At 46.5% G+C, this 24,257-nt stretch overlaps 1 protein-coding gene and 1 pseudogene across 1 annotated transcript in view; one reads left to right on the top strand and one right to left on the bottom strand.

Moving 5' to 3' along the window:
- Positions 1-19,632, bottom strand: part of Prune2 (prune homolog 2) — a 255,447-nt gene extending 235,815 nt beyond the window's left edge. Inside the window, exon 1 of the mRNA XM_026781692.1 lies at positions 19,359-19,632. Coding sequence (XP_026637493.1) covers positions 19,359-19,394 — 36 coding nt within the window. The 5' untranslated portion in view covers positions 19,395-19,632. The remainder of the gene's footprint in view (positions 1-19,358) is intronic.
- Positions 19,633-19,779: 147 nt separating this feature from the next.
- LOC101982383 overlaps positions 19,780-24,257 on the top strand; it is a 50,080-nt pseudogene continuing 45,602 nt past the window's right edge.

Here is a 24,257-nt window from a genome sequence, read left to right as displayed (position 1 = left end):
GAAGAGAGTACTCATAAGGTACACGGGTGTGTCACACACTCATAGGTGAGGATTCCCTAGCAAGTTTTTCTTTGAAGGAATGGAGGTTCTCTTGACCTTCATTTTTCTCCTCCTAGTCAATTTCTAGCTATATAAGGAAGTTATTTAGAAAAGACTACAGCCACCCTATAGCCACAGAGTTTTTAAATACCTAAAATCAGTAACTGTCTTCTAAAAGACGCGGGGGAACACCACCCACTTTGAACCAGTCACTGGAAGTGCGATGAGGGTTTCTGATGAAGGGTGAGGTTGGGAGTGATCTCAGCCTCTTCTCTGTCCCATAACAGAAAACTTGAGAGTGGATCATTCATAAATAAGGAGAGTTATTCAGACTCATAATTCTAGGGGTTGGGAAACCCAGTACTGGGTAGCCGTGTAGCTGAGGGCCCTTAGCCGTATAGCTGAGGGCCCTGTGCTTCCTCATAACGGGAAAGGACTCGGAATGGCAAGTGGGCAGGTAAGGAAAAGAGAAACACAAGGGGCACATCCGTTTTATAACATTTATTTTCATAATACTTAACCCAACGAGGGCAGGAGCTCAGCCACTCCTGGATTGTCACAGGAACCAATCCAGCTGGAAGAGAAAGGTCTTACTCCCTCTTCCCAACTTCATTATCTCTCATAGCCCACTTCCTACCATAGCAGCCACAGGCATCCTCTACCCGACTTCTGTCACAGCCCCTCCTCCCACCCACCCCACCACAGACATCCACTCCCACCCTCTCTCACAGCCCCTCCTCCCACCCCCACCCCACCACAGACATGGAGTTCATAGCTAAGGGCTTCGATTTTAGTTCATCTTCAGAGTACACCTCTCTCCCCTGGGTATAGATTTTATACTAGTCCATTTACAGATAAGGAAAACAAGAGTTAAAGAGGAGAATAACACACCTGACTTAGTGGCTAAGAACTGGTTCTTGTTCCCCAGACTTCAACCAACAAAGATATCTTTGTTTCTCTCTTTCTTCTATAGGCTCTATGTCTTCAAGGTTCTGATTTACCATTTAATAGCATTATTAATTTTGGAATATTGAAACAGCTTCTTGCCTCACTGGGAGCCCCCACTATGAAAAGGTTAAGCCAAGTCTAGCTACTGGCTTTGCAGTTGAAGAAAGAAAATTCCAGACAGGGTCAGTGGTTTGCTGAGTTTTGCTGTGCCTCCAGAAGGGAAGGCACTAAAATGCATTGCTTTCTCCTCTGCAACACGGCACTCACCGCAGGTTAGATCTGAAATTCAATCTCTTCCAGGAGAGTACAGAGTTAAGGAGGCAGAATCACCCAGAAGGCTTGCCTTGTCTTCATGGCAGCTGTTCTACAGGCACCACACTTGGATTTAATAATTATTTCCCAATAGGGGAGAATAAGAAGGCTCCATTCTGACACCGTGTAGCATAAACAGGAAAAAAATAAGTGAATTTTAAAGAGACTTGACATCCCAAGCACACTAAAAATACACGTAAAGTCATTCGCACCTCGCTGGAGTGGGTTTCGTACAGGGTTTAATTTTGCTAGAAGGAACACTAAGCTACGGCAGGACTCTTTTTTAACTTCTGACTTGCTTCACAGGATGAGATAAACCTGCCAGGTGGGTGCCACCTAAGCTGAGAAAGTGAGAAAACTCCCCACAGTAGAGGGCATTAGGTAAGCTTGTGAGTCAGGGAAGACCTTCCTCGGTACAAATAAGACGGATGACCTCTCCTTCCTGCCTGGACACGCCACTGTCCTGCCTGGGATAGCAGAAAGGGATTAGAAGAAAGGAAAGTAAATATCATTAACGTTTTTGTAAGCATCTACTTATTACATCGGAAATGGACCGGAGGTCTGAGAGACGGATCAGAAGGCAAAAGCACTTGCCATATAAGCCTTGTGTTCAAGTTCAATCACAGGAACTCTTGTGGAAAAAAGCCAGAGGCAGCAGTGTGCATCTGTAATCCCAGGAGGCAGAAACAGGAGATCCAACTCGAAGTTCCCTGGGCAACCAGCCTAGGGCACCCAGTGCCGAGAGAGACCCAGAGAGAGACCTTGCCTCTATGAGGGAGACGGGAGAACTGACTTGGGAAAGTTGCCCTCTGACCTCCCCACAATGCTGTAAGCACATTCATGCCTTGCACACACATCATAAAGCACATGCTCATGCACACACAGCAATAAATAAATGACATTCCAACCTGGGTCCTAGGGGTTGGCTGAGGTCAGCATTTGCTAAAGAACTGACAACAACGAGGCAGCAAAGCATGATGGGTATGAATACGGACTGGGGCACTAAACAACCTGAGTTTAAAACAACTGTACTTTCCTGCTGCCCATGAGAGTAAAAACCATCTTCCCCCCCTCAGTTTCCCCATTATTATAAAATGGGGTAACTAAGGAGAGTTCCTTGAAAATAAAATTTTAGTAAATATTAAAATAATTTATAGGATGCTCCTCCACATGTCCGGAAGGATAAGTATCAGACAGCATTACATTTTACAAGTCGACCTTGGCCCAAAGAGGCTCCAGAAGGTATCCGAGTTCCCACCCCAAGTGGTTAAACTTGATCGTTTTATTCCTCCACCCTGGCTTTGTTTCTTTCCCCCTCGGGCTTGCAAGCTGAGGCTACAGATTTGAGATAGAACAGCCCTGCAGGCCAGGAGCCTCTGAGCGCAGCAGTGAATTCCTTCACAGCACCCAGCAGTCTACCAAGACCTGACCCAAAGACTGGCCCACTGGCTTCCAGACAGAAGCCGCAGGGCCTCTGCTCCCCACCCTAGTCTGGAATTTCCCAGGAACGTGCCGCCATCCTTGGAAAGGCCCCTGCTCCTGTAGCCCATAGGCGCTACACACAGCTAATGAACCAGAGGATTGTACGCAGCAACATGTAAAGGACTTTCCACATGGTGGCTGGAAGGGGGCAAACACAGTCTGAAGCGCTCCATGTCTCATGACTGATTTTTGTCAAGAAGCCAAGAATGTACATCTCTCTGCTCAGTGTTATTTTTTTTTTTATTGTTCTTATAAAGACAGACGAGATTTCTCTGTCTTCCCAAGGTCCTCCATGCTCCCAATTTACTCAGGAGATCTTGTCTTTTTCTACTGACAGATTTAAGCACAGGCATTAGAGGGAGATACTTAGTGGGGGGCAGTGTGCACGCAGGTGCGATTGTGGATTTCTCAACATTGTACTGAAGGGTTTTACAATCGCTGTACGCACGGTTTGAGTGGCTGAAGTTACATCCCAAAGCATTGCTGAAAAGATTTATTTCTCCCTCATTCCAGCACATGAGGTCAAAGAATGGTTCTTGGGGTACACTGTATATGATTTTAGCTGGGCAGGTAAATCCTTGGGTCCCGAGGCTGGCACAAAGCATTAAGACACATTTGTACTGTAAATGAAGTTAAGGTTTTGTTTGTGAAGCCATCCAAAAAAGTTTGCAGGTTTACATATGGAAATGGAAGAAGGCCATACTCAGAGGCAATCACTTGGGCCTCAAGTATAGTTCACTGCTATTTGAACATTTTTACTTGAAATATTCCAAAGAAATATCATCGGAGTGAGGTAGTCACGAAATTATGTTAGTATTCTAAAATTATTGACTCTCAGCTGGCAAGAGACTTGAACAGACTCCAGGTTAGCAAATTCCTTTCCCTTTCCAGGCCCTCTAACTCTTCCCCGTCTTTCTAACCCCTTCAGAAGCGACTCGTTCCAATTCTGAGCAGAATCATTCACAGGGCTGGGGGTGTACCCCAGTGCTCCGATGCTTGCTGCCATCTAGCATGTGCAAGCCCCTGGGTTTGATCCTAGGTGGCTGCTGTTGCTCCTTTAGCTTGCACCCACGACACAGAAGGTACTTGGACCTTGAGCAAGGAATGCCCAGAACAGAGAACGCATCTTTGTGTTGAAAACCACTAGACACACCTCAACACAATCCAATACGACCTACATGGAAAAGTACTTAAATGATTCAGGAAAAGTCCAAAATATCTGCTAATCATGTTCAACTAAAGGAGACACAAACCACTCTGGGGCCTCGCTGCTTAGAGAAACAGAATCCTGTGTTAAGGGAAAAGGAACAGAAAGGCTCAAAGGGCCTGCAGGAAGCAAAGTCTGAACAAGGGACCAACACACCCAAGGAGCAGAGGGACTAAGTAAGAGCCGTCGACAAGGAAGGGCATGAATTATAAAGGAACCCCTTAAGTAACAGCAGGACCTGAGGGAACATGCATCCCCAACAGAAGGAGGATGAGACAAGGAACCGGAACAAAGAACCATGCAGATGAGCACAGAGAAGTGTAGTTAGAGTAACCAGAGACTGAATAGTAAGGGGCGAGCCAGTGAACTGTTTTAAGACACAGCACAGTTTCACTCAGACACTACCAAGATCAAGACCTTAAGAGCGGCCTAAGGTACTCCGTGCTCCTGAAATAGCTACGAAGCCAGCTAAGAAGAGCCTTCCCTTTCTAAGGAGGCTGCCATTCTCTTCAATCCTTGTCTCCACTCTCTCCAAAAAGCCCACTGGTATATTTTTGGTCCTCCACTGCTGCCACACCCTGTGCAATCTCAAATGCTTGTGTTTTGTATAAGCAAAAATAAGGGACATGAACTAATTTGAACTCACATGAGAATGCAAATTAGTTCAGGCCTTGCCTTGTTGGTAAGCAAAATCAAGGGTTGACTGTGTGGCAGGACGGCGGAGTCTTTATCCTCACAACCTCGTTCTGTTCTTACCAGAAATGGGGTAACTGCAGAGCATCCCTTCGCCTCCATTTCACATTCTAGCAGATTCATAGAGCCTCAGGCTTCCCAAAGGCTGCAGGACTGCAGCCAGGCCACACAGCAAGGCCACACTTTCCCACCGCTGCTCCTTTTCCTCTGCGCTACCGTCTCCTAGCTCTACAGACTGCCAGCTCTAATTATCCTTTAAAGGGGATGTGTGCCTGGTGGCTCTTGCTTCCTGGCCAATAAATGATCCAGAACCCCACTACTCACATCATGACCTGGGACTGAACAGCACCAGTGTCTCCTGAGAGCACATTAGGAACACAGGCACCCAGGCCCACAATCTGTATTCACTCGGTCTGTTCCATCCAAGATCCCAGAGGCTCCTACACTTATGGGCATTTCAGTGGCGCTGCCAGCACGCCACCCTTCCCAGAAGAGTATCGTGCCCCTGTGTTGTGTCGAACAGAAATATAAGCTAAGAGTCTTGGCATAGTGTTCTAGAAAGTTAACAACATTTACTAGTCCTGTGTAGAGAGTATGTTACATTAACATCCTCCAGCCTCAGTTTCCCCCTCTATAGGGTGGGACTAATAATGTCTCAGAATTGAGCTCACAATCAAGTGCTCACCAGAGCAGGGTGAATGAAGGGCCTTGGAGAAGGCCATTTTAGAGACACTCTGGGCAAAAGCAGACATCCAACAAAAGATTCAGGGCATGCAAGACAGATTTAATTTGATTGATCCTGTCTGGCCTTCAATGCTTTATGCTTTGTGTTTTAAAAAAGCCAAAATAGATTAAGAAAAGAGTTGGACAGCTAGGAGTTTTGACATACAGCACACACTAATTTACTTCCATAACCATCTGCCCCACTGTATGCCAATATTTATGTGCGTGATTTAGCACCTACACAACACAGTCTCCTGGAGTCTGGCTTCTCCTCCCAGCCGACTCTTAGAAGAAAATATCAACTCAGGTAAGTTTCCTTGAAATATGCAAAACCATCTCAACACAGCACCGGGAATTACAGACTGTGTATGAACCATCCTAGAGCCATAGAATCTCCAGAAGGAAAATTAGCATAGGGGATTTAAAGATACCAGTGAGCCTAAAATTTTCACCCATACAAGTAAAGCCCGGATTAATCCTGACCCTCACTTCCCTAAAGTTTCTTTCAATTACAGCTGATGTTTCCTATCTTGCACCAGGGTGGGTTAATCGAGTCTTAAGAAAGTTGGGGTGTGTGTGCAGCTGAGAGGCTATGTTAGGCTTGTCTAAGGCCTTGAACTAAAGCTTCTGGGGGCTGGGAGTATGGAAGAGGAGAGACAGAGAAAGGCAGAGACAGAGAGGGGGCAACACAAGAACTCCATGCATGGGCCTTGATGCCTGGTGCTTCTTCGTCATTGCTCACCTTGAACGTGACCTTTGGCCTCTAATAGAGAGATGGAGACACAGAGAGACTGAAACAGATAGAGAGACAACCCCAGAACTCTACGCCTGGGCCTGGATGCCTGGGGCATCTTCATCTTTGCACACCTTGAACTTGCCCTGTGGCCTCTGACATACTGTGACCATGTTCTAATTTGCTTTCTATTGCTAGGATCAAACACCCAAACACCATGACTAAAAGCAACTAAGGGAAGAAAGAGTTTGCTTGGCTTCCACATCCTGATCACACTCCATCACTGAGGTAGGAACTTGACACAGGAACCTGGAGACAGGGACCGAAGTGAGGACTACAGAAGAGAGCTACTTGCTGCCTTGCCTCCCAGGCTCACGTTCAGCTATATTTTTTCTACCTCCCAGGACCAGCACCTTCCATTGTGGCCTGCCCCACCCCCACCACACACATCAATCATGAATCAAGAAAATGACCCCACAGACTTGCCTATAGGCCAGTTTGATGGAGGCATTTTCTCACTTGAGACTCCTTAATTCCAGATGACCCTAGCTTGTGTCAAACAGACAAAAAACAACAACAACAACAAAAAACCCCAACAACCAAAACAAAACACTAACCAGCACAAGCTGTAACACATGATGTATTTTGGGGGATTAGGTTTGGTTTGGTTTTTGATGTCTCAAGACAGGATTTCTCGGTAGGTATGGAGCCTGTTCTAGAACTTGCACCGTAGACCAAACTGGCCTCAAACACACAGAGACCCACCTGCCTCTGCCTCCCAAGTGCAGGAAACCAAAGAAGAGTCTCTGCTTACAGAAGAGGGTGCTGGATCCCCTGGCACTAGACTTATGTTAGGTTGTGAACCACCATGTAGAAACTAGAAACTAAACCTGGTCCTCTGAAAGAGCAGTAAGTGTTCTTAACTGCTGAGCCATCTCTCCACCCTCCTGCCCATTATTCTCTTCTATGCAGAAGAATCCAAACTACCAAACTCTCTGTAGGATCTTTAAGCCATCTTTTGAAAGGATGGACCAACTTTCTGGCCCCACGGATGCTGGGAAATCAGAAAAGACATTCTTCACCAGCTCTCTCACTAAATTAACTGGTCATGTGACCTTGACCAAAGCTGTACCTCTCTCTGATCTCATTCTCATATGTGATGCAAATATTAATAGCAATGATGAAGTGCAACACTATGATCTGTATTGCTAACAACAGCTATCCTTCAATGTTTTAAGGGAATTGATTTCAGAACCCTGAGGCTATCAAATGCCATAAATGCTCAAGTTCCCTATATAATGAGGAAAGAACTCCTAAGGCCGCATCCCTCCTAAGGGACTTTGACATTTAAGAGTGACTAGGGAAAGGGATGACATTTTCTTCAGTGGTATAGCCGGTTAAAATTTGCCCATGTCCTAGTAAATAACGCCCCACGCTTGCAACCCTATTTAAATACAGTGGATCAAACACGTATACTCAGGACACGGAAGCAGGAGTAAGACCGGTTAGGAAGGAGGAGTGGGAGAAAGAGTGAGGATGAAGCAGGGTGATGAGGGGCTAAAAGGGTGGACGTTTAGTATGTAAGTGTATGGGACTGTCAGCAGTAGAAAACAAATAAAAAGCATCTCAAGCAGGGTGATGAGGGGTGAAAAGGGTGGACATTTAGTATGTAAGTGTATGGGACTGTCAGCAGTAGAAAACAAATAAAAAGCATCTCAATTTCAGAGCGATTGAAATGTAGAAAGATGTATCGTCGAGTTAATTGAAGGCAGGTCAAGAAACAGAGAGCTTCCACCGTGAAAGGAGAGTGGAATCTAGCCATTAAAAGTATCAGGCTCGAGAGAAATGTTCTCAGAAGTTAAATGGGGCAAGAAGTTGCAAGGAGCTGAGGGTAGTGAGGGAGAGGTGTTCACGAGTTGGCCTACACCTACAAGGTGTTTTCTATTAATTCTGTAAGGTATTCAAAAGAAAAACCCAAAGCATAAACTATGTTATATGTTTTCCCTCCTTAGAAAGATGTTGAGTCTCAATACTGTGCAATAATACAGGAAACAATTAGTAAAATAATAATAAAATAATAAAAATAATAAAATAATAAAAATCGAGGTGTCAACATATAGGAACATTTTACTTCTTCTTGAGCATAGAAGACTACCAAATTCACTTTTCAAAATATTATCCACCATCATGCTTCAATGAACAGGCCAAGGTTTTTGTTTTTAGTTCTTATTCTTTCTACATGTATTTTAAAAAAAAAAAAAAAAAAAAACCTGAGAGTTTTATCTTTCCTCTTTTTCTGGATTTGCTTTAATGGTTATTCTTTTATTAAGAAATAAGACTGCAATATAATCCAAGGATGTTTCTACAGATGCTGAAGCTGTGACTGTTTTAAACATCAGGTCTGTGACTCCAGAACTGTTTGTAGTTCTGTGGCACAAATCATAAACACAAGATGGACCAGTGGGATTCTCACAGCTGGATCCACACCCCTCTGTGAGTGGCTACCAGGCCAGAGCATAACCAGGGAATTGCCATTTGACTCAGCGTACAAGTCCAGCAAAGAGAACCATGGGAATATATGCGTCAAGGTTCATAGATTTACAAGGACCATCAAGATAGTCTCTATAAATGCCATCGTAGAAGCCCTTTTTTAGAGAAATGGGGTTTTACAGGGATGCCATGTTGGCCAGAGGCACATTTTTTAATGAGATAATTTTATAAAAATAAGAGGTATACTTTCTCTCATCAGGCTTAAGCAGGCCTAATGGTTTGGAAGGATAATCAATTTTTCAAAATGTTTTAAAAGCCAGTGCTGGGATGGTATTTTGATCTGCATCTACTACAAGGATGTATGCTCTGGACTTTCCCAAAGATCAAATCCAAGAGTAATGATATTCCAGGCCACCATCCAGGGGTATCAACCAAGAGGCCAGCATCGTCAGTTATAGAACCATAGCAATGTTTTGGCTTTACTTGGTTTTATTTATTTCTTCATGACAGACAGAGGTGCATGTACATGCATGTGTTCAGATATGAATATCCCGTGTGTGCAGCAGCCAGAGGAGGAGACAGGGTGCCCTGCTCTATCACCCTCATTCTTGAAGCAGAGTCTCTCAATCAAACCACAGCGAGGTTGGCAGCCAGCGGACCCAGGAGATTTTCCTGTCCCCACCTCGCACAGTACTGGGCCTAAAGTCAGGTCTATGACTACACCTGGCTTTTTACAAGGGTGCGGGTGTTCACTTGTCCCCTTGCCTCTGCAGAGAGGAGCCCAGAGTGACTGCCTTCCTGGGAGCAGGCACACGTGGGTTCTGTTCTGTTGGACATAACCATGGGCTACAAGCAGCTGAGCTGAATGGACCATCCACCATCTTTCTGCCCTCAGAGCCAGGTGCTGATGTGGTCAGATGAGCAGTTATGAGACAAGCCTGAAGAGGGTGTGGGGGTGCACCGTTGGGAAGGGCTTCTGTTTCTGCCTTTTGTGGAGAAGATGCAGGAAGCCCAACATGATCATTTCTCTATATGCGAAAGTCATGCATAATACGAGATTATCCTTTTTTGTATGAAAACAGTCTAGGCCTTCTTAAATGAATGGGCTTCCAGAGGCAAGCAGACCTCCGTGAATTTGAGGCCAGCCTGGTCTATAGAGCTAGTTCTGGGACAGCTAGGACTGTTACACAGAGAAACTCTATCTCGAAAAACCAAATAAATAAATAAATAAAATAAAAGGAGGAAAGAGGGTCCTTCTAAATCTTGATTTTATAACTAAGGAAAAAATGATTCCTCAACAGAGCTCCTTCATAAAACCCTTTCTAACACTCGACAGACCAGCATAGGTCTGCCCACATTCTTCTTAGGCTTAGCTTGGAGGCATCCACATGTGAATGGCCTCTGCTGCATTCTCCTGGAGCCCAGAACCAAATGCATTATTGCATCAGGATGGGAACTGGGGTGAGTACTCACATCTCAGTCATGCCAAGGATTCATGCCTACCCCCCAGCTCCTATTTCTAGCTCCATCGCCCTCTGTGCTGACTCACGAACACTGTGCTAAACATGTCACACACCTGTTTGTCTGAAGGACATGGGCTCCTATTCCAGAGGCCTCTCCAGGCAGTGGAAGCTCACCCTCCATGCAACTGTTTCTACTTTTTTTCTAATTTAGTCCTCTTAATGAGATTTCTTTTGTTCTGAAATTGCTTGCACACCACGTCTTTCCTTTTAAATGCAACACTGAGTTTACAGATCTTTCTTCCCTGGTTATTCGTAGTCGTTACTACCATAATCATGTATGTGGTTGACATCAATGAGGGCATGTCATCCACAATCTGGGCCCATCGTTAGGACTATTTCCCTCACACTAATGTAGTGGCGCACACTGGAGGCCTGGGCCTGCTTCCTGTTTGATTTGCTTTTGTTTGTGCTGTTCTTCCATTGTAACTGACCAGTAACTTTCAACATCTACCCTAGAGAGAAGCAAATTCCTGAGGATTTTGTGGCCAAGTGCTTATTAAAGGGCCAGTGCAGATGACAGTAGCTGACTCTTGCTTGCCTCCACTAAACCCCAGTGCTGGCCTGAGCAACCTTGAGGTGTCATCTCACAAATAGAGAATGGAACTTGCAGGATTCTCCTATGAAAACCATGATAGCGGGTGTGAAGGTTAGTTTGACCTTTCAACTTGACCAGGTTTAGAATTACCCAAGAAAAGAGTCTCAGTGAAAACCTGTCTGGGTCAGGTTGGCCTGTGTGCAAGTATATGAGTGATTATCTCGGTTATATTAATTGAAATGGAAAGACCCACCCACTGGAGGGGCGCCATTTCCTGGACAAAGGAACCTGATGTTTATGAGTGGAGAATTGGAGTGAGGACTGGCACGCCTGAATCATTGCTCTCTGCTCCCGACTGTGAATGCCATGGAAACGACAGCAGCAAGTCCCTGCCACCTTCCTTCCGCACAGCGATGGACCATAACCTGGAATTGGGAGAAAAACAAGCCCTTCCTTCCTTCCTTAAGTTGCTCTTGTCAGCCCTGTATCTTCTCACTGCAACAGGAAATGAAGTTGAGGCAGCCTAAGTTGCCTGGAGGAAGCTGCCTGGGCCCAATTCCCCATTTGGGGTAGACTTTGGTTTGGCACAAGCTGCCAGAGAATCGAGATAGAGGACATGGTGCCTATGAAATTCACCCTACGCCGAGTTTTGGATTTTCTTCTAACCGGCACCTTCACGCACACTTGCTTCCCCCTGGGTCTTTTTTGTCCCTCTCTTTGCTCTTAACTTCCCTTCCAATTCCTTCTTCGGTTTTCTTTCACCTTTGCTTCACTCTGCACGCTGAGCACAGTCATTACCCCTCGGTGGCACTGCCTCCCTGACATTCTAGAAAGCAATGGCAGGATGGGCACAAGACAGCAGCGCCAGCACCCCAGATCTCCGTCACAGCCGTGCCCACTGAAGTTCACAGCACCCTACAATCAGCCTAAGTAACCCCGGCCACCAGCTCTGCCAGGACAGCCATAACCATGAGGGACTTTGCCCAACCAACCAATATGTTCGGGACCTTGGCACTTGAATATTGTTTTCCATTCAAACTTCTCCTGATGTATTTCTATTATTAAAACTTCACCAAATAGCTACATTTTTTTTTCTAGTTATACGGAAAACTAGTCACATACCCTATCCTCCAAATAGCTCACAGGTTACTTCTTTTGGACACACAGTGAAACTCAACAGCTTATTCAACAATCTGCTGCCGTAATTTTCTCATAACAAATTCTCAGCAGCATTGGTTATTGCCCAGTCGTCCAGGGCTTTTAATGTGAAACAGACAGCACAGAGATGTAAACCTCCTGATCTCAAGGTCAATATGGGGTTAAACAAAACAAGTCTGTCTTGGAGCTAAGACAGAGATTCAACAAGTTTTGGCTGGAAAAAAGATAGCTAAGAACTGTCCCCAGTTCTGTGAACAGGCTTGTCTGGCTCTCTGGTCACCTTCCTGGTACCATGGAAGGAGACCACACTCTTATTTTGACATGTGTCACTTGCTGCGGGCTTAGAAAGGGGATTCTCCTCCTGTTCTCAACTTTCCAGACAGGAAACCCAAGGCTCAGGAAGGCAAAGTGCTCAAGATTGTGTGGCTACTAACTAGCAATGGCAGAGTCAGGATCCGTCAGGCCTCTGGCTGCAGAACCCATGCACAGCCCCAATGCCGCCGCATTACACGTAGGGCCAAGAAACGCATGCGGAGCAGAATGCTGTCACAGGGTCTTCCAAATCCAGAACCATGATCCAGGAAAATCTAAGCTCTTCTTTAGGATATGTGGCTTCCCCATGACTGCCTCACAATCACCAGATCAAGGTCTCAGATTTAAAACTGGATGCCCACTGCTGCTCTAAGGGAGGTCAGCAGGCACCAAGCGTAAGAACACAAGCTTTACATTACGTCTGCATCTATTTCAGCTACTGGTTTGGACGGCTCTGCAGGTAATTCCATCCTACTAAAAAATCTAGTTCTCAAAAGCGAACGAATGAATTCTAACTAGACATAATTTGTTGCTAAAATCCGATGAAGATCAGATATGCTATTGTAAAGTATATTTACATAGTCTTGCTTGGAATCAAAAGAATACACCGAATCATAATAAATATACCTCTCATTTAAAGAAGAGTAACAAAATAAAAACAAGAAAGAAAATTTTATTTCTAAAATAGTAACCTTAGGAAATGGAACATCAACATGCTTAGCTCCAAAACATGAATTATCAAGTACATAGAAATACACAAATTCTGTAACTGAATTCAAAGATATACAAACTTTTCATGCTGAGGTCATCGGCGTAGCTGGGAAGTTCAGCTCACATGCCGAGAGTTACATGAACTGGGGGACCAACGCTATGCCGTGCAACAGTCCCGCCGGCTAATCAAGAATTCTGGCTCAGAACTTCACATGAGTTTGTTCTATGTATGAGATGTACAGTGCTAAGTCTGGGCCACCCCCTCCAAAAAGAATATCTGGTCCCATTACTCTTTCTCCAGGGGATGCGGAAAGTCTTCCCAGGCAATCTCTCTCAGGACCGTAGTAATAGCACAGATGCAGAGAACAGGCTGGACCAGTTTGGCTCTCTCAGGACCATAGTAATAGCACAGATGCAGAGAACAGGCTGGACCAGTTTGGCACAGCTGCTGGGATTGCGGGGCAGGAGAGGGGGGATGTCATCCAACTTTTGCTCTTCAAGCCACACAAAGGAAGTCTGGATATAACAATTTCATTGTTCATTCATCTACCAAGTGTGGCTGCACAGAAACTTGCCTTATTTCCCCCGTGCCTTCCTCTGCCCATGCTTTCGGTCTGTCGACAGTTACCTATCCCAGGCACCCAGGCATAAGGGCTGGCTAGCCTCTTAGCGATGTAAGGACATTTTTTATGACTGTGATGTAAGCATTGCCTAGCACTCCTTGAACCCTTTCAAGTTCTGCTCCAGATTTAGACCTGCCAGAAGATAACTTTGTCCATCCAGCTATTCGTTTTTATTGGGTCACTGCATTCTGCCATGCCTTGACCAGGACTCTTGATTTATGGCTTTCTTCATTCTAAAATCATACACAAGCATCGAGCACCGTGACAGGCTCCGGAGATACAATGGTAAGCAAAAGCATATGGAGGCCTCACTCCCGACTCTTAGCATACTGGCATTAATCAAATATGCCCAACATAATGGCAAACTGAGACAAGAGACCTAAAAGCATTTTTAATAAAAAATTAGTATTTATAGCTTATAGTCAGGGAATGAGGGGGATAGGCGGGAGGAATTTCCTTTCTTCATTTTTATTTGAAGAAGTGGCAGGTGTTATTTAAGCCAAAGGCAAAGGAGGAGAAACCAGAAGAGGGTAACCACAGAGGTGTGCTAGGAATGTCGTCTGGACTCCTAAGAGCAATGGAAAGTAACCACAAGGTTTTAAGATGGAGAAACCATCCTGACGCTAAAGCAGTTCTCAAGGTTTTAAATGTGTGTGTGGTGGGGAGTGTTCTCAACTTTGAGTGCCAGATGCTTTCAAGGCTCCCTGCAGCAAGCTGCCTGAGAGCAGTAGGCAGAATGTGGGGTGGCCACTGCGGTCCGGGATGGAGGGGAGGATGCTTCCAGATGGATAAACTGGATGACTGACAATGTTATTCATTATCACAGTGTCCTATAGAAGAGAAGCGCTTAGGGGGAGGGAGTGGAGACAGAAGCCATTGCTTCCAGCTCTGTGCTAAGAGCCATGGGTTTCTCATTTTGATTTTACAACGAACACACAAAGTAAATACCATTATATATTTCCCAGTTTAAAACTACGTAAGTTTTTCGAGTTCAGACTATATAGGTCTAACTTTTAAGGATGATGTAGAGCTCCACTAGCCTCACCAAGTCTCTCAGGAAGAAGACGACACCTCTCTGGAGACCAAAACCCAAAGCCCAAAGAAATGGATCTATGGAGCTGCCAGAGATTGTGAATGGCTATTGTGATACCTACAAAAGGAGAGCCACATCACTGTGCAGACTGTGTTCTGCACAAACCCTGAGGTGCTACGCATGTCAAAGTCCGTGCCACCCCCGAGCCCCACTCCAGCCCAGCCCCTTCCCAGTGTTCTCCAAGAAAACCACAAAGTCTGTGACTCTCCAGGAAGGCCAGGTTCAAGAAGAGTCAATGAGCAAAGCCGCACTGCACCCTTTGCTTATGTGTTTTCTCCTCTTCTACAGCTTTCATTTATCCCCACGATCCAATTCTCATTCTTCTCTGTTAGCATGGAATGGGGAAATGCCAAGAAAGCACAGGCTTCCTTCACTAAGACACCATCACTTGCAAGCGTGCCCGAGATTTGTGCCCTGAACTCAAAATAACCACAATATCCACTCAAATAAACAGTACTACACCAAGCCTGCCAGATTCTTATTGAGGTGACATAAAATATCCCCCAAACCACAGACTGAAAAGCACCTTGCCCATGGATCACATGTCCCCCAGGTCCTGAGCTGTTATGTAAGTGACAATGAACACCTCTTTTCTTTGAGACAGACCATTACACTCCGACATCCGGTTACCTGGAAATGCTCTGGTCAGGTTCTTTTCCAAAGGTCCTGAGGCTAAAACAGTTCTCAGCTGCTGGACCGGATGATCTCACAGTGAGAAACCCAGCGGAGTCTGGACCTAGCCAAGGCCCGTTTCTCATCAGTCATCACTGGGCAAGGCAGGCAGATGCCACTGCGCTTACTCCAGAAGGGCTCTGGAAACCTCAGTTTCCTGTCCATAAATGCCCTGGGCAAAACTAACTGCTGGGGTCAGGCAAGGCAGAGTGTGACTGACATCCCAAAGACTAGAAAGCAGAGAATCAAAAACTCAACGCTAGCCTGAGCTAGAAGAGTCCCTATCATAAAATATCAGGACAGGGCAGCAACTCCAGAGCACCTGCCTGGCTTATGGGGTCGGGGAGCTGATCCTATGGCCCTGGATCAGAATACCGCCAACTCCCGGATGAATGTGTTCTGTAGCTTCTCCTCCACTGCTGCCCCTTCCTACTGCAGTCCTTTCCTGAGTGCTTTAAAAAAAATTCCTTCTCAGGGTTCTGAGACATGACTCAATGGGTGGAGGGTGATAAACCCGAGTTTGATCCCTGGGACCCACATAGTGAACGGAAAGGACCAATTTCTGACAATAGACCTCTGACACACACACACACACACACGCACACACACACACACGTGATAAAGAATTTAAATCCATTTTGTGAACACACATCTCCTTCCAATGTAAAAATCAGGATAAATAGGTTGCTTCAGTTTCCCATTGTATGGCTACCCCATAGAGCTTCTCTCCGATGCAGTTGCTCATGAAGAGTTTAGGCTGTGAACTCTCATTCCAGTGTGATGCATCCCTGAGTATACACTGACACCCAGACCATCCTGCATTTTTCTCCTATAGAAATCTGCATTTCCACGAGTGTCGGAGTCAAGTGTCTCAGCTGTCCCTGTTGTGGCACATGTGTGCCCTGAACCGCAATCATGACTCTTCACTTTCTCTTACAAACAACATTCCTGTGACAGCAGCTGGTGTCCCCTCCAAGGCTGACTTATGACCTACACATTACAGTGGGTGGGTGGCGGTGGTCCCCACCCATCAGCAGCTGCGTGAATTGCATCAGCTGGTGGCATATGGGGGTACAAGGGGCTCAGCAACCAGCCTACCCAGTATGGAGACACTGGCTTCTTGCCAGCCCCACTTCATGCCTTTCTAGCCACCCCTGCATTATCCCTCAGTTACAACTGTTCCCCAAAGTTCATGGGAACTTGGAGTTTATTTCCATGAAGTGGTCCTTGACCAAACACTTTTCTCAGGGAACCAGTGTAAAGTTGGAGAACATTTCCCAGATCATAGGCAGGAAGCCATCCTTCCTTCCCTTTCTTCTTCGGTCTCTCTTACACAGGAATGTGTATCTAAGAAAGGCCAAGACACACTACCACCCAAATGGTTAAGAGAACAGAAAGTGAAGGGAAGCCTGAAGGGCTGATCTGAACTGCAGGATTTGTTTTCTGCCTCTGCTTCAATTCTGAACTGGCAGGTGGAGGAAGAGCCGGCGGCACTGAAGGAAAATGTCTGCCCACTCCTATTTCAATATCCAGCGGTGGGTAGCCAGACTAGAAACACAACTGCATTTTCATGGAGGGCTGGGAGGAGCGTCTAGGCGAACAGCAGACCCTCTGGCTGCTCTTACCCCTAGCTTGGTCCTTGCTGTCAGTTATACTGTTGACTCCATTCCTTTTAGCCTAACCCAGGGCCTGCCCTAGGTTATGAATGAATGAAAACATTCCCCTCTCAATAACAGACAGAAACAAATATTCTTAGTAGGGGAAAGCAGACAAATCTTCAAAGAGATTTGGTTTGTTTATTGATTGGCTTTACAGCCCTAGGAAGGAACCTGGGCCTCACACTTGCTTTCTCCTTCAATATCAGGTCTCACCAAGTTTTTCAGGCTGCTTTGAACTCAAGGCCCTGCTGTCTCCTGGACGTAGCCAGCCCATGTTCACATCTCTGAAGGAACCTCAACTATTCAAAGTTATATATCACACTTACAACACATCAAAATAAATAATAAAACAAGAGGAAAATCTGGCAACCAGGCAGTTTTAAGTATCATATCGATCAGTTTATAATAATGTTGAATAGAAAACAGTTCCATCCACAATTCTTTTCTAACTACGGTTCTAACAAAAGTTTAATACAAAAATCAGAACAGTAAATGTCTTTCCCTTAATAAGCTTTTCACAGAAAAATGGCAAGATTTACAGACATTATCTGTCTTCCCAAGGAAAACATCGGCTAAAGAAAAGCTCTGTCTCTTCTTGAATATTGTATATTAAGCATGAATTTTATTACTGAAAGTATGTATTAGGAGAAATGTGTGATGACCAAAAGTGACCAAACACATTTGTGGCAGCTGAGCGAGAAAGGTTAATTGTGATTTCTAGCCAGAAGCCCATTCTAAGAAAAGACCAATTTAGCTCTAATTGCTCCTCTGGCTAATGCAGGAAACTGGTAACAATATCAAGCAACCTCCTTTTTCCAGTCTTTTTTTTTTTTTAATGATGGAGAATAATTGCTCGTCTGATGAAGGGACTCAGTAAATATACTGCACATCCCTTTCAGCTGATGACTCTGGAAGGGGGATTTCCATCCAGGCATTGCTGTTAGAAATGAGACTCCCAGAGAATCCCACAATCTGAGCATTATCCTTAGAAACTGAGAAAATACCACAGCTGCAGTCCCAAACTCTGTGTTTATACTTCCTTGTTATCCACTTACACACACAGGCCCAGATCACAAGTTGCCAAGATTAACTTGACGTTTCCAGCAACCTTCTCCCACTCCTAGGGGAAAGAACAGCGGGAGCTCCAGCAAAGATGCAAGGCAATTACTGAGTTTCTGCACTAAGTTGCTTTTTTCCCCCTTCCTTATGTTTTGTAAAACTTCCAAGGAGTCAACAACCACAGAAGTGATCAGAAACTTTCTCGATTTAATCACATTCTCCCAAACACTCGATGCAGATGGACTGGATTGGGTACCAATTAAAGGGAGAAAACAAAATATCAGCATTAATCAACTTTGGTGGTCCCTTTAAAAGAAAATAATAAAGAGGAAAAGGAAGAAAGGATTTCTACATGTGGCGCTGTATGGCTTCGATGCCACCCTCGCCCTGAGTAGAGCCCTCCCTGCACTTTGTTATGTTCAGGAAATAGATGGCAGTCTTGTGGTGGAAGCATCACCTCCCGGACTTCAGTGCTGCCTTTTGGGGAGTTTCAAAGGTTATAGGCACCATAGATTATGCATTTTCTCTTAGGCCAGACCCATAAAGGTACTTTTGGACTCCATAAAAGATACAGCTTCTAAATGGACCTGGCTTTTGTTTCTTAAGTGCCAAGACTGAAATCTTTCCGTTACGATTTTTATGGTCATGCTGGAGAAAAGTGCCCCAACATTCAGAATGGGTGGCAACGGCAGACACGCGGTGACATGATAGTTCACTGTTTACATTTTCAGACAGTAAAATATACCAGACCAGCACGTGAAGCCCACCAACCTCAGAGGCTATCCCCTTCTGCCCTGCTCCAGGGTGTGGAAAGAGCAGAGACCAGAGTCAGCATACCCTGGATGCCCCTAAGTTCTGCACTGTACAGCCTCTGAGGGGTGCCACCCCAATCCAGGCAGAACCCTGATCCTCACAAGGGCTATGCCACTCTCAGCTTAACAATTGTCCCAGGGCTTCGGGTTTTTTTTGGGGGGGGGGTGTTTTGTTTTTGTTTTCTTTTTCACGCTTACAAGTCTTTTGCATTTATGAAAGGAAGGAAGGGCTCTTTTTTCTCCTAGAGGAGGAGCACCCTCGTTCACTCACTGTCCCTGTCCTTGGGGAGCAAACTCTCTCAGGAGTGAGGCCAGGCGGAAGGGACTGTGTGGCGCAGTAAGTCGCATCAGTTCAGACAGGCCTCACTCCACCTCTGCACCTTGCTCGGCTGCGGGTGGGGGAAAAGATCGCTGATTCCGGAGAGCTGCAGAGCTTCTTTGCTGGCCCAGCTTGCACACACCGACAACTAAGCTGCAAAGTTGTTTTCATCCTCATCCTCCTCGGCACACCCTTTCCTCCCCGCCTCCAGCAGCACACATCCACGCGCACGGACACACGCACCCCTGAAACTTACCAGTTTAGATTTGGCGCGTTGCAAAAATTCTTCCATGCCTCTGCAAGGGACTAGGACCAGGGGTCCGGATGGAGAGTTCCAAGAGGATTGAGAGCGGCAGGCAGAAGCAGAATCTCCAGAAAGTGGTCGTTCCTTGGGACTCAGGGACCAGCCGCTCCCTAGGCGGGCTGGCGGGGACTGAGCCCTTCTCCCTTCCTCCGGACTGCTGGCCCAGCCCACGCACCGCAGAGCTCCGACTCTGTCCTAATAAGGAAAGTGGGTGTGCCGCCCTGGAGCCCAGGGACTCCACAGGCCTGCTGGCACGCGCCTGGGGGGGGGGGGCTGACGCGGGGCTGGTGGTGGGGGTGGCGAGGGGCTCCTCGGCCAATCGCAGAGCCCCGCGGTGGCCTCCTGACGCGGTGTGCTGAAAGATGCTGCAACCATGGACAGCGCCCAGAAGTACGCGCCAAGTGCAAGGGGCTGCTGCAGAGTAACACTGCTGCAGGCCCCAGCCAGGAAAGGTGGGAAGAGGGACTCAGGCCCCAGGAGAGACCTTGTCCTCTGCCAGCGCCTCTCTGGCTGGCTGGCATCTTACCGAGAGCTCAGTGGTCACTTAATGAGCTGGTCTGCTGGCCTGGCTCGGAATGCACTCAGGGAGATTGGCGCTGGGAGGGAAGGGGGGGGGGGGAAAGGCAGGGAGGAATTGCTGAGCTAAAAGCCATCCGACCTTGATGGCTAATAACCAGAAGAGCTGGCAGGGAGGTTGTGTAGGCTGCAACTTTCCTCCCTACCCTCCAAGTGTACCCATCCATCCAGCATCCGGTTTCCTCAGTTCACTGCAACTAGTCGCCTTTCCATGATTCCTGGGGCTAATGGGTAACTACATCCTTGCGCCATCTCCATCTACTCTTGATACGTATGCTTGGGAAAAGCTGGGTGATACAAGCGAGCAGTTTCACCGACCAACAGCCTGAGCTTATTAGAAATGTACTCTCTTGCCCCCACCCACTAAATAAGTGTCCGTTTCTACAAAACTCTCAGATGGGTCTATTTACACTCAAGTGTAAGAAGCACGGCAGTAAACATTCACGTTTGCCACTGTGAGCTTAATTTATATCATGGAGGTTTGTGCCAGGCTCCTTTATAAGGGCGGCGTGTGTGTGTGTGTGTGTGTGTGTGTGTGTGTGTGTGTGTGTGCGCGCGCGCGCGTGCACATAACTCCCTGTAAGATCCCGTTGTCCTCTTCTCGGTCCTAAGTGCCTAACTTGAGCTTAGGCCTCAGCGCAGAGGTGTTTCCAGCCTGCCTTGAGTCACAGTATACTAACCACAGACTTCAAACACTCTTAGACTGAGGCCCTTTTCCAGTCCAACTAAAGCAGCACCCTGTGATGCCGGCCACAGCATCAGCCATGACGTGCAGCCCTAAGGCTCCAGGTCTCAGGGAACTCCAGTATGTGTCTGAATCCCTGACAAGAAACTGAAACAGGAGTTTCTGCGTCACATCCAGAATTTCAAGTCTGTCTATGTGTGCTGAAGACTTTATATGTCTAGCAGTCTCCCAAGGTTTGCACAGGCGTCAGCTCCAGGTACCACACTTTAAGAATGGGGCTTGTTGTCCGGGATGCCTTCCTGACATGTTTATATTTATCCACAGACTGAGTTGCTGGCCTCTCTCTGTTTTCTATTAGCAATTCAGGTTTTCTACTGTGCTATAAATTGCCTGACTCTATAGCCTCTGTAGCCTCTTCTGAGTTGTGAGCTCCACGAAGACACAAACGTCACCTACCTCATTCATAGCTGGATCACTAACAGGACACGAGTTCTATATCTATAGATTCTCAGCTTAAACATATGTTAATGGATAAACGTATGTCTGGAAAGAGCGTTGAGCGTGTGTGTGTGTGTGTTGTCTGTCTGATACTGTATCTCTGTCATTTTCCCACTTCTTGTATGTGCTTACACACTTCCTAATCAAATCATTTTTCACTGAAAAAAAAAAAAAGAGAGTCTTGCGATCCAATTAGCGGAAGTGATGGGCCTGGGAAGCTCAGGGGCGCATTCAGGTGATGAGCCATGAGGAAGCTGCAGATCCTATCTGCTTTCTTTGCTGACTTAAGGAACTTAAAACCATACGGATAAAGTAGTGCAGACAATTACACTAACACCATAGAGAGCAATCCAGAGACCTCCTTTTACCTCTGGCTTCACTGGAGAATTTAGTGAATGTCACATAATAACCGTTTTATGCTGCTGACCTTCGTCTTTTCCCCACCCCCTGCCTTTCTTTTCTTTTTTTTTTCTTTTTGTAGACAGGAGTTTTCGATCTTGTCTCAGCCTTCTGAGTATTTGGGATTACAAGCCAGTATAACCAAGTGTTGTGGAGTAGCTACTAGAAAAGACTACTTGAACACAGGCTTAAGTCCTTATTAACTAGTCAGTGACTACATGGGGTGTTCTGGATCCCAGTGTAGCCCAAAGCCTTTCTTAGGGTGCACTGTCAAGCCTAAAAACATTATGCTGGGTTGACACGCTTCAATGAACAGAACAGGAGCCAGGAGCAGAACTGCACTCCCTTCGTGTCTTCCTTCAGTGTAGAGAAGCCCTTGGCTGTGCTTGGGCTGATATAGCCAACTCCAGGTGCATAGGGCGGACATGAGCCAGGCCTTCAATAAGCTCACAGGGTCGTCGCTGCAGTTCAAGGCTAAGCGAAGCCGCTGGGAAGCGGATCAGCTTTGGTGCTAATTTCTATGCCATATAGTATGGCAACAATAGTCTCTGCCCTTCCCCTTGATCTGTGGCAGGCTAAATAAGGCTGGCAGTTCTTTGACCTTGTTCTTATGAGAAGAAGGATCCACATTCTCTCTCCTTGAATCTAGAACAGCTCCATGACTCCACAAACAATCAAATATACCATGGAATCCATTCCATTTCTAAGACTGGCAGCCTCTCCTTTCATTTACCTCTTGGAATACATACTCTTGGAACCTGCCTCATGCCGTGAGGAAGCTAAAGCCACCTGAAGGCAAGTCCCAGACAAGGAGGAGCAGGAGCTGCTGTGAGCAAGCCAGATGGTAGCTATATGTGGGGCGTTGTCTTAACTTCTCCAGCCCCAACGTGGAACAAAAGTAAACGGCGCCTGCTGGGCTCTGCCCGATGCACGGCGCTTGCCGGGTTCTGCACGAACCCTTGGCCACTTACCCAATAAGCAATTTTGAGCAAACTTTTTTTTTTTCAGCGCTTCAGTCCCTCTATTTATAAGGGTGGAATAACCTTCCCCCTTAGAGTCACCGTGCAGCCCACATGCAATCACATGAGCAAGCTGCCCCAGTCCTGTCGATCACGCTATTATCTCCTAAGGCTCCATTAAGATCAGGAGAAACAATGGAGCGACTTCAGTGGAAAGGAGGGTCTTCCGTGAAGCAAGGGAAGTGCACTGCGCATGCACTGAAATAGAATGTCCCCAAGGGGGTCCATGTCTAACCCTCCCACCTCTACCACCCACCACCTCCTACGAATTTGCTCCTTTGGTGCCTGGATTACACAGTGAGAAGCGTGTTTCCAGAGAGGCACCACAGGTGTTTCTCAACAGCACAGCCCGCTGGTGATATTTAAGTTTCTCAGGACCTGTGTCCTTTACCTTCTCAGTTACTCCCCCCATTCCCCTCCCAATTCCCCACACACACACCCCCACAGGGGTACCGGATCTTTCTTCACAGGCTCTCATAAGAACACTGTACCTACATCCACCTCCAGGTATTCTTACTGTTATTGGTCCCACCGTAAGGGCAGCTGGGCTTCTTCCCTGGCCAGCTCCTTATTACCAGAAAGGAGGGAAATGTGGTCATCTCCTCGGTTAGAAGCAGCCACTGGCATATGCTGTCCCTTTTAAAGAGAAACTCAAGTAGCTTGGCAGATGCTGAGTCACCGCTTGTGGACTTCTCCAGGCCTTCCAGCTCACTGCCCACCCCTCCCCCACCCCACCCTGCTCTAGCAGGTGTAGTCCCTTGGTACTGACGTGTTAGCTGCTTCTAACTCATTGCTGTGATATGGGTCAAGGATCTGCGTCTCCTCGGTGAGAAGGAACTGGAGGTTTCTTTGAGGATGGGAGACAGAGGGTATCTTAGCCTGTCTCCACACTTTGTTCAGCTTCTCGCCGTCTGGGAAATGCCTGCTTTTCACCCTTTGAACGGTCAGATGTGACACATTTTGACAAGTCATAGTGAAAGGAATTAATTTTTGAATGTGTTTTGGCAAGGATATTAAATTTTTACAAGATGGGCCTTGTAAGACTTGATTTTAGAAGAAGAAATGCATACAGCTGTCCCATGCCCTCTGTTAGAAAGGAGAAAGGGGACCTGCCTTACTGGACTTGTCAGTGGGTGGCACGGCCCAGCTCATTTATGGGAGAGTATCCTGAGAGTCAAATGTCCAGGCTTTGAACAGGGCACACAGCACTTGCGTCATTTCTGGGAAGCACAGGCATCTTGTGGAGCAATGAATTTAATTTGAAAGGACAGTAGAGAGGGCAAGCGCTCTGAGTCATCGGGACAATGAGCAGTGGCTGCCACTTGAAGATCTGTGTGTGGCTGTTGAAAAATGAAGCATGTGGCTGCAAAGTCCCCCTTTCCTCAACCCGACTGAGGCCAGAGGGCTCACATTTTCCACACACTCTTCCTGCAGAAAGGTAGCTCAGTTCCTTTCAAAACAATACTGCCTGCCTCATGAAATCCATGTGCTGCGGTTTAGCATGGCTGAGTGTGTCCTGGAAGCCGCCAGTGTTGGAAGCTTGGAGGCTGGTACACACTAGTAAGAGGGGAGGCCTTGTGGGAGGTCATCAGATATCTTGCTCATCGCCTTCATAGGGACAGGCAGGTGAGTCCATTCCCTTTAGAATAGGGTGATTAGGAAATAGCGAGGCTG

Source organism: Microtus ochrogaster, chromosome 8 (genome assembly GCF_000317375.1).
Source record: "Microtus ochrogaster isolate Prairie Vole_2 chromosome 8, MicOch1.0, whole genome shotgun sequence".
In the NCBI taxonomy this organism is placed as follows: Eukaryota; Metazoa; Chordata; class Mammalia; order Rodentia; family Cricetidae; genus Microtus; species Microtus ochrogaster.
The sequence above is the reverse complement of the archived record's forward strand: the minus strand, read 5'-3'. Positions and strand labels throughout refer to the sequence as shown.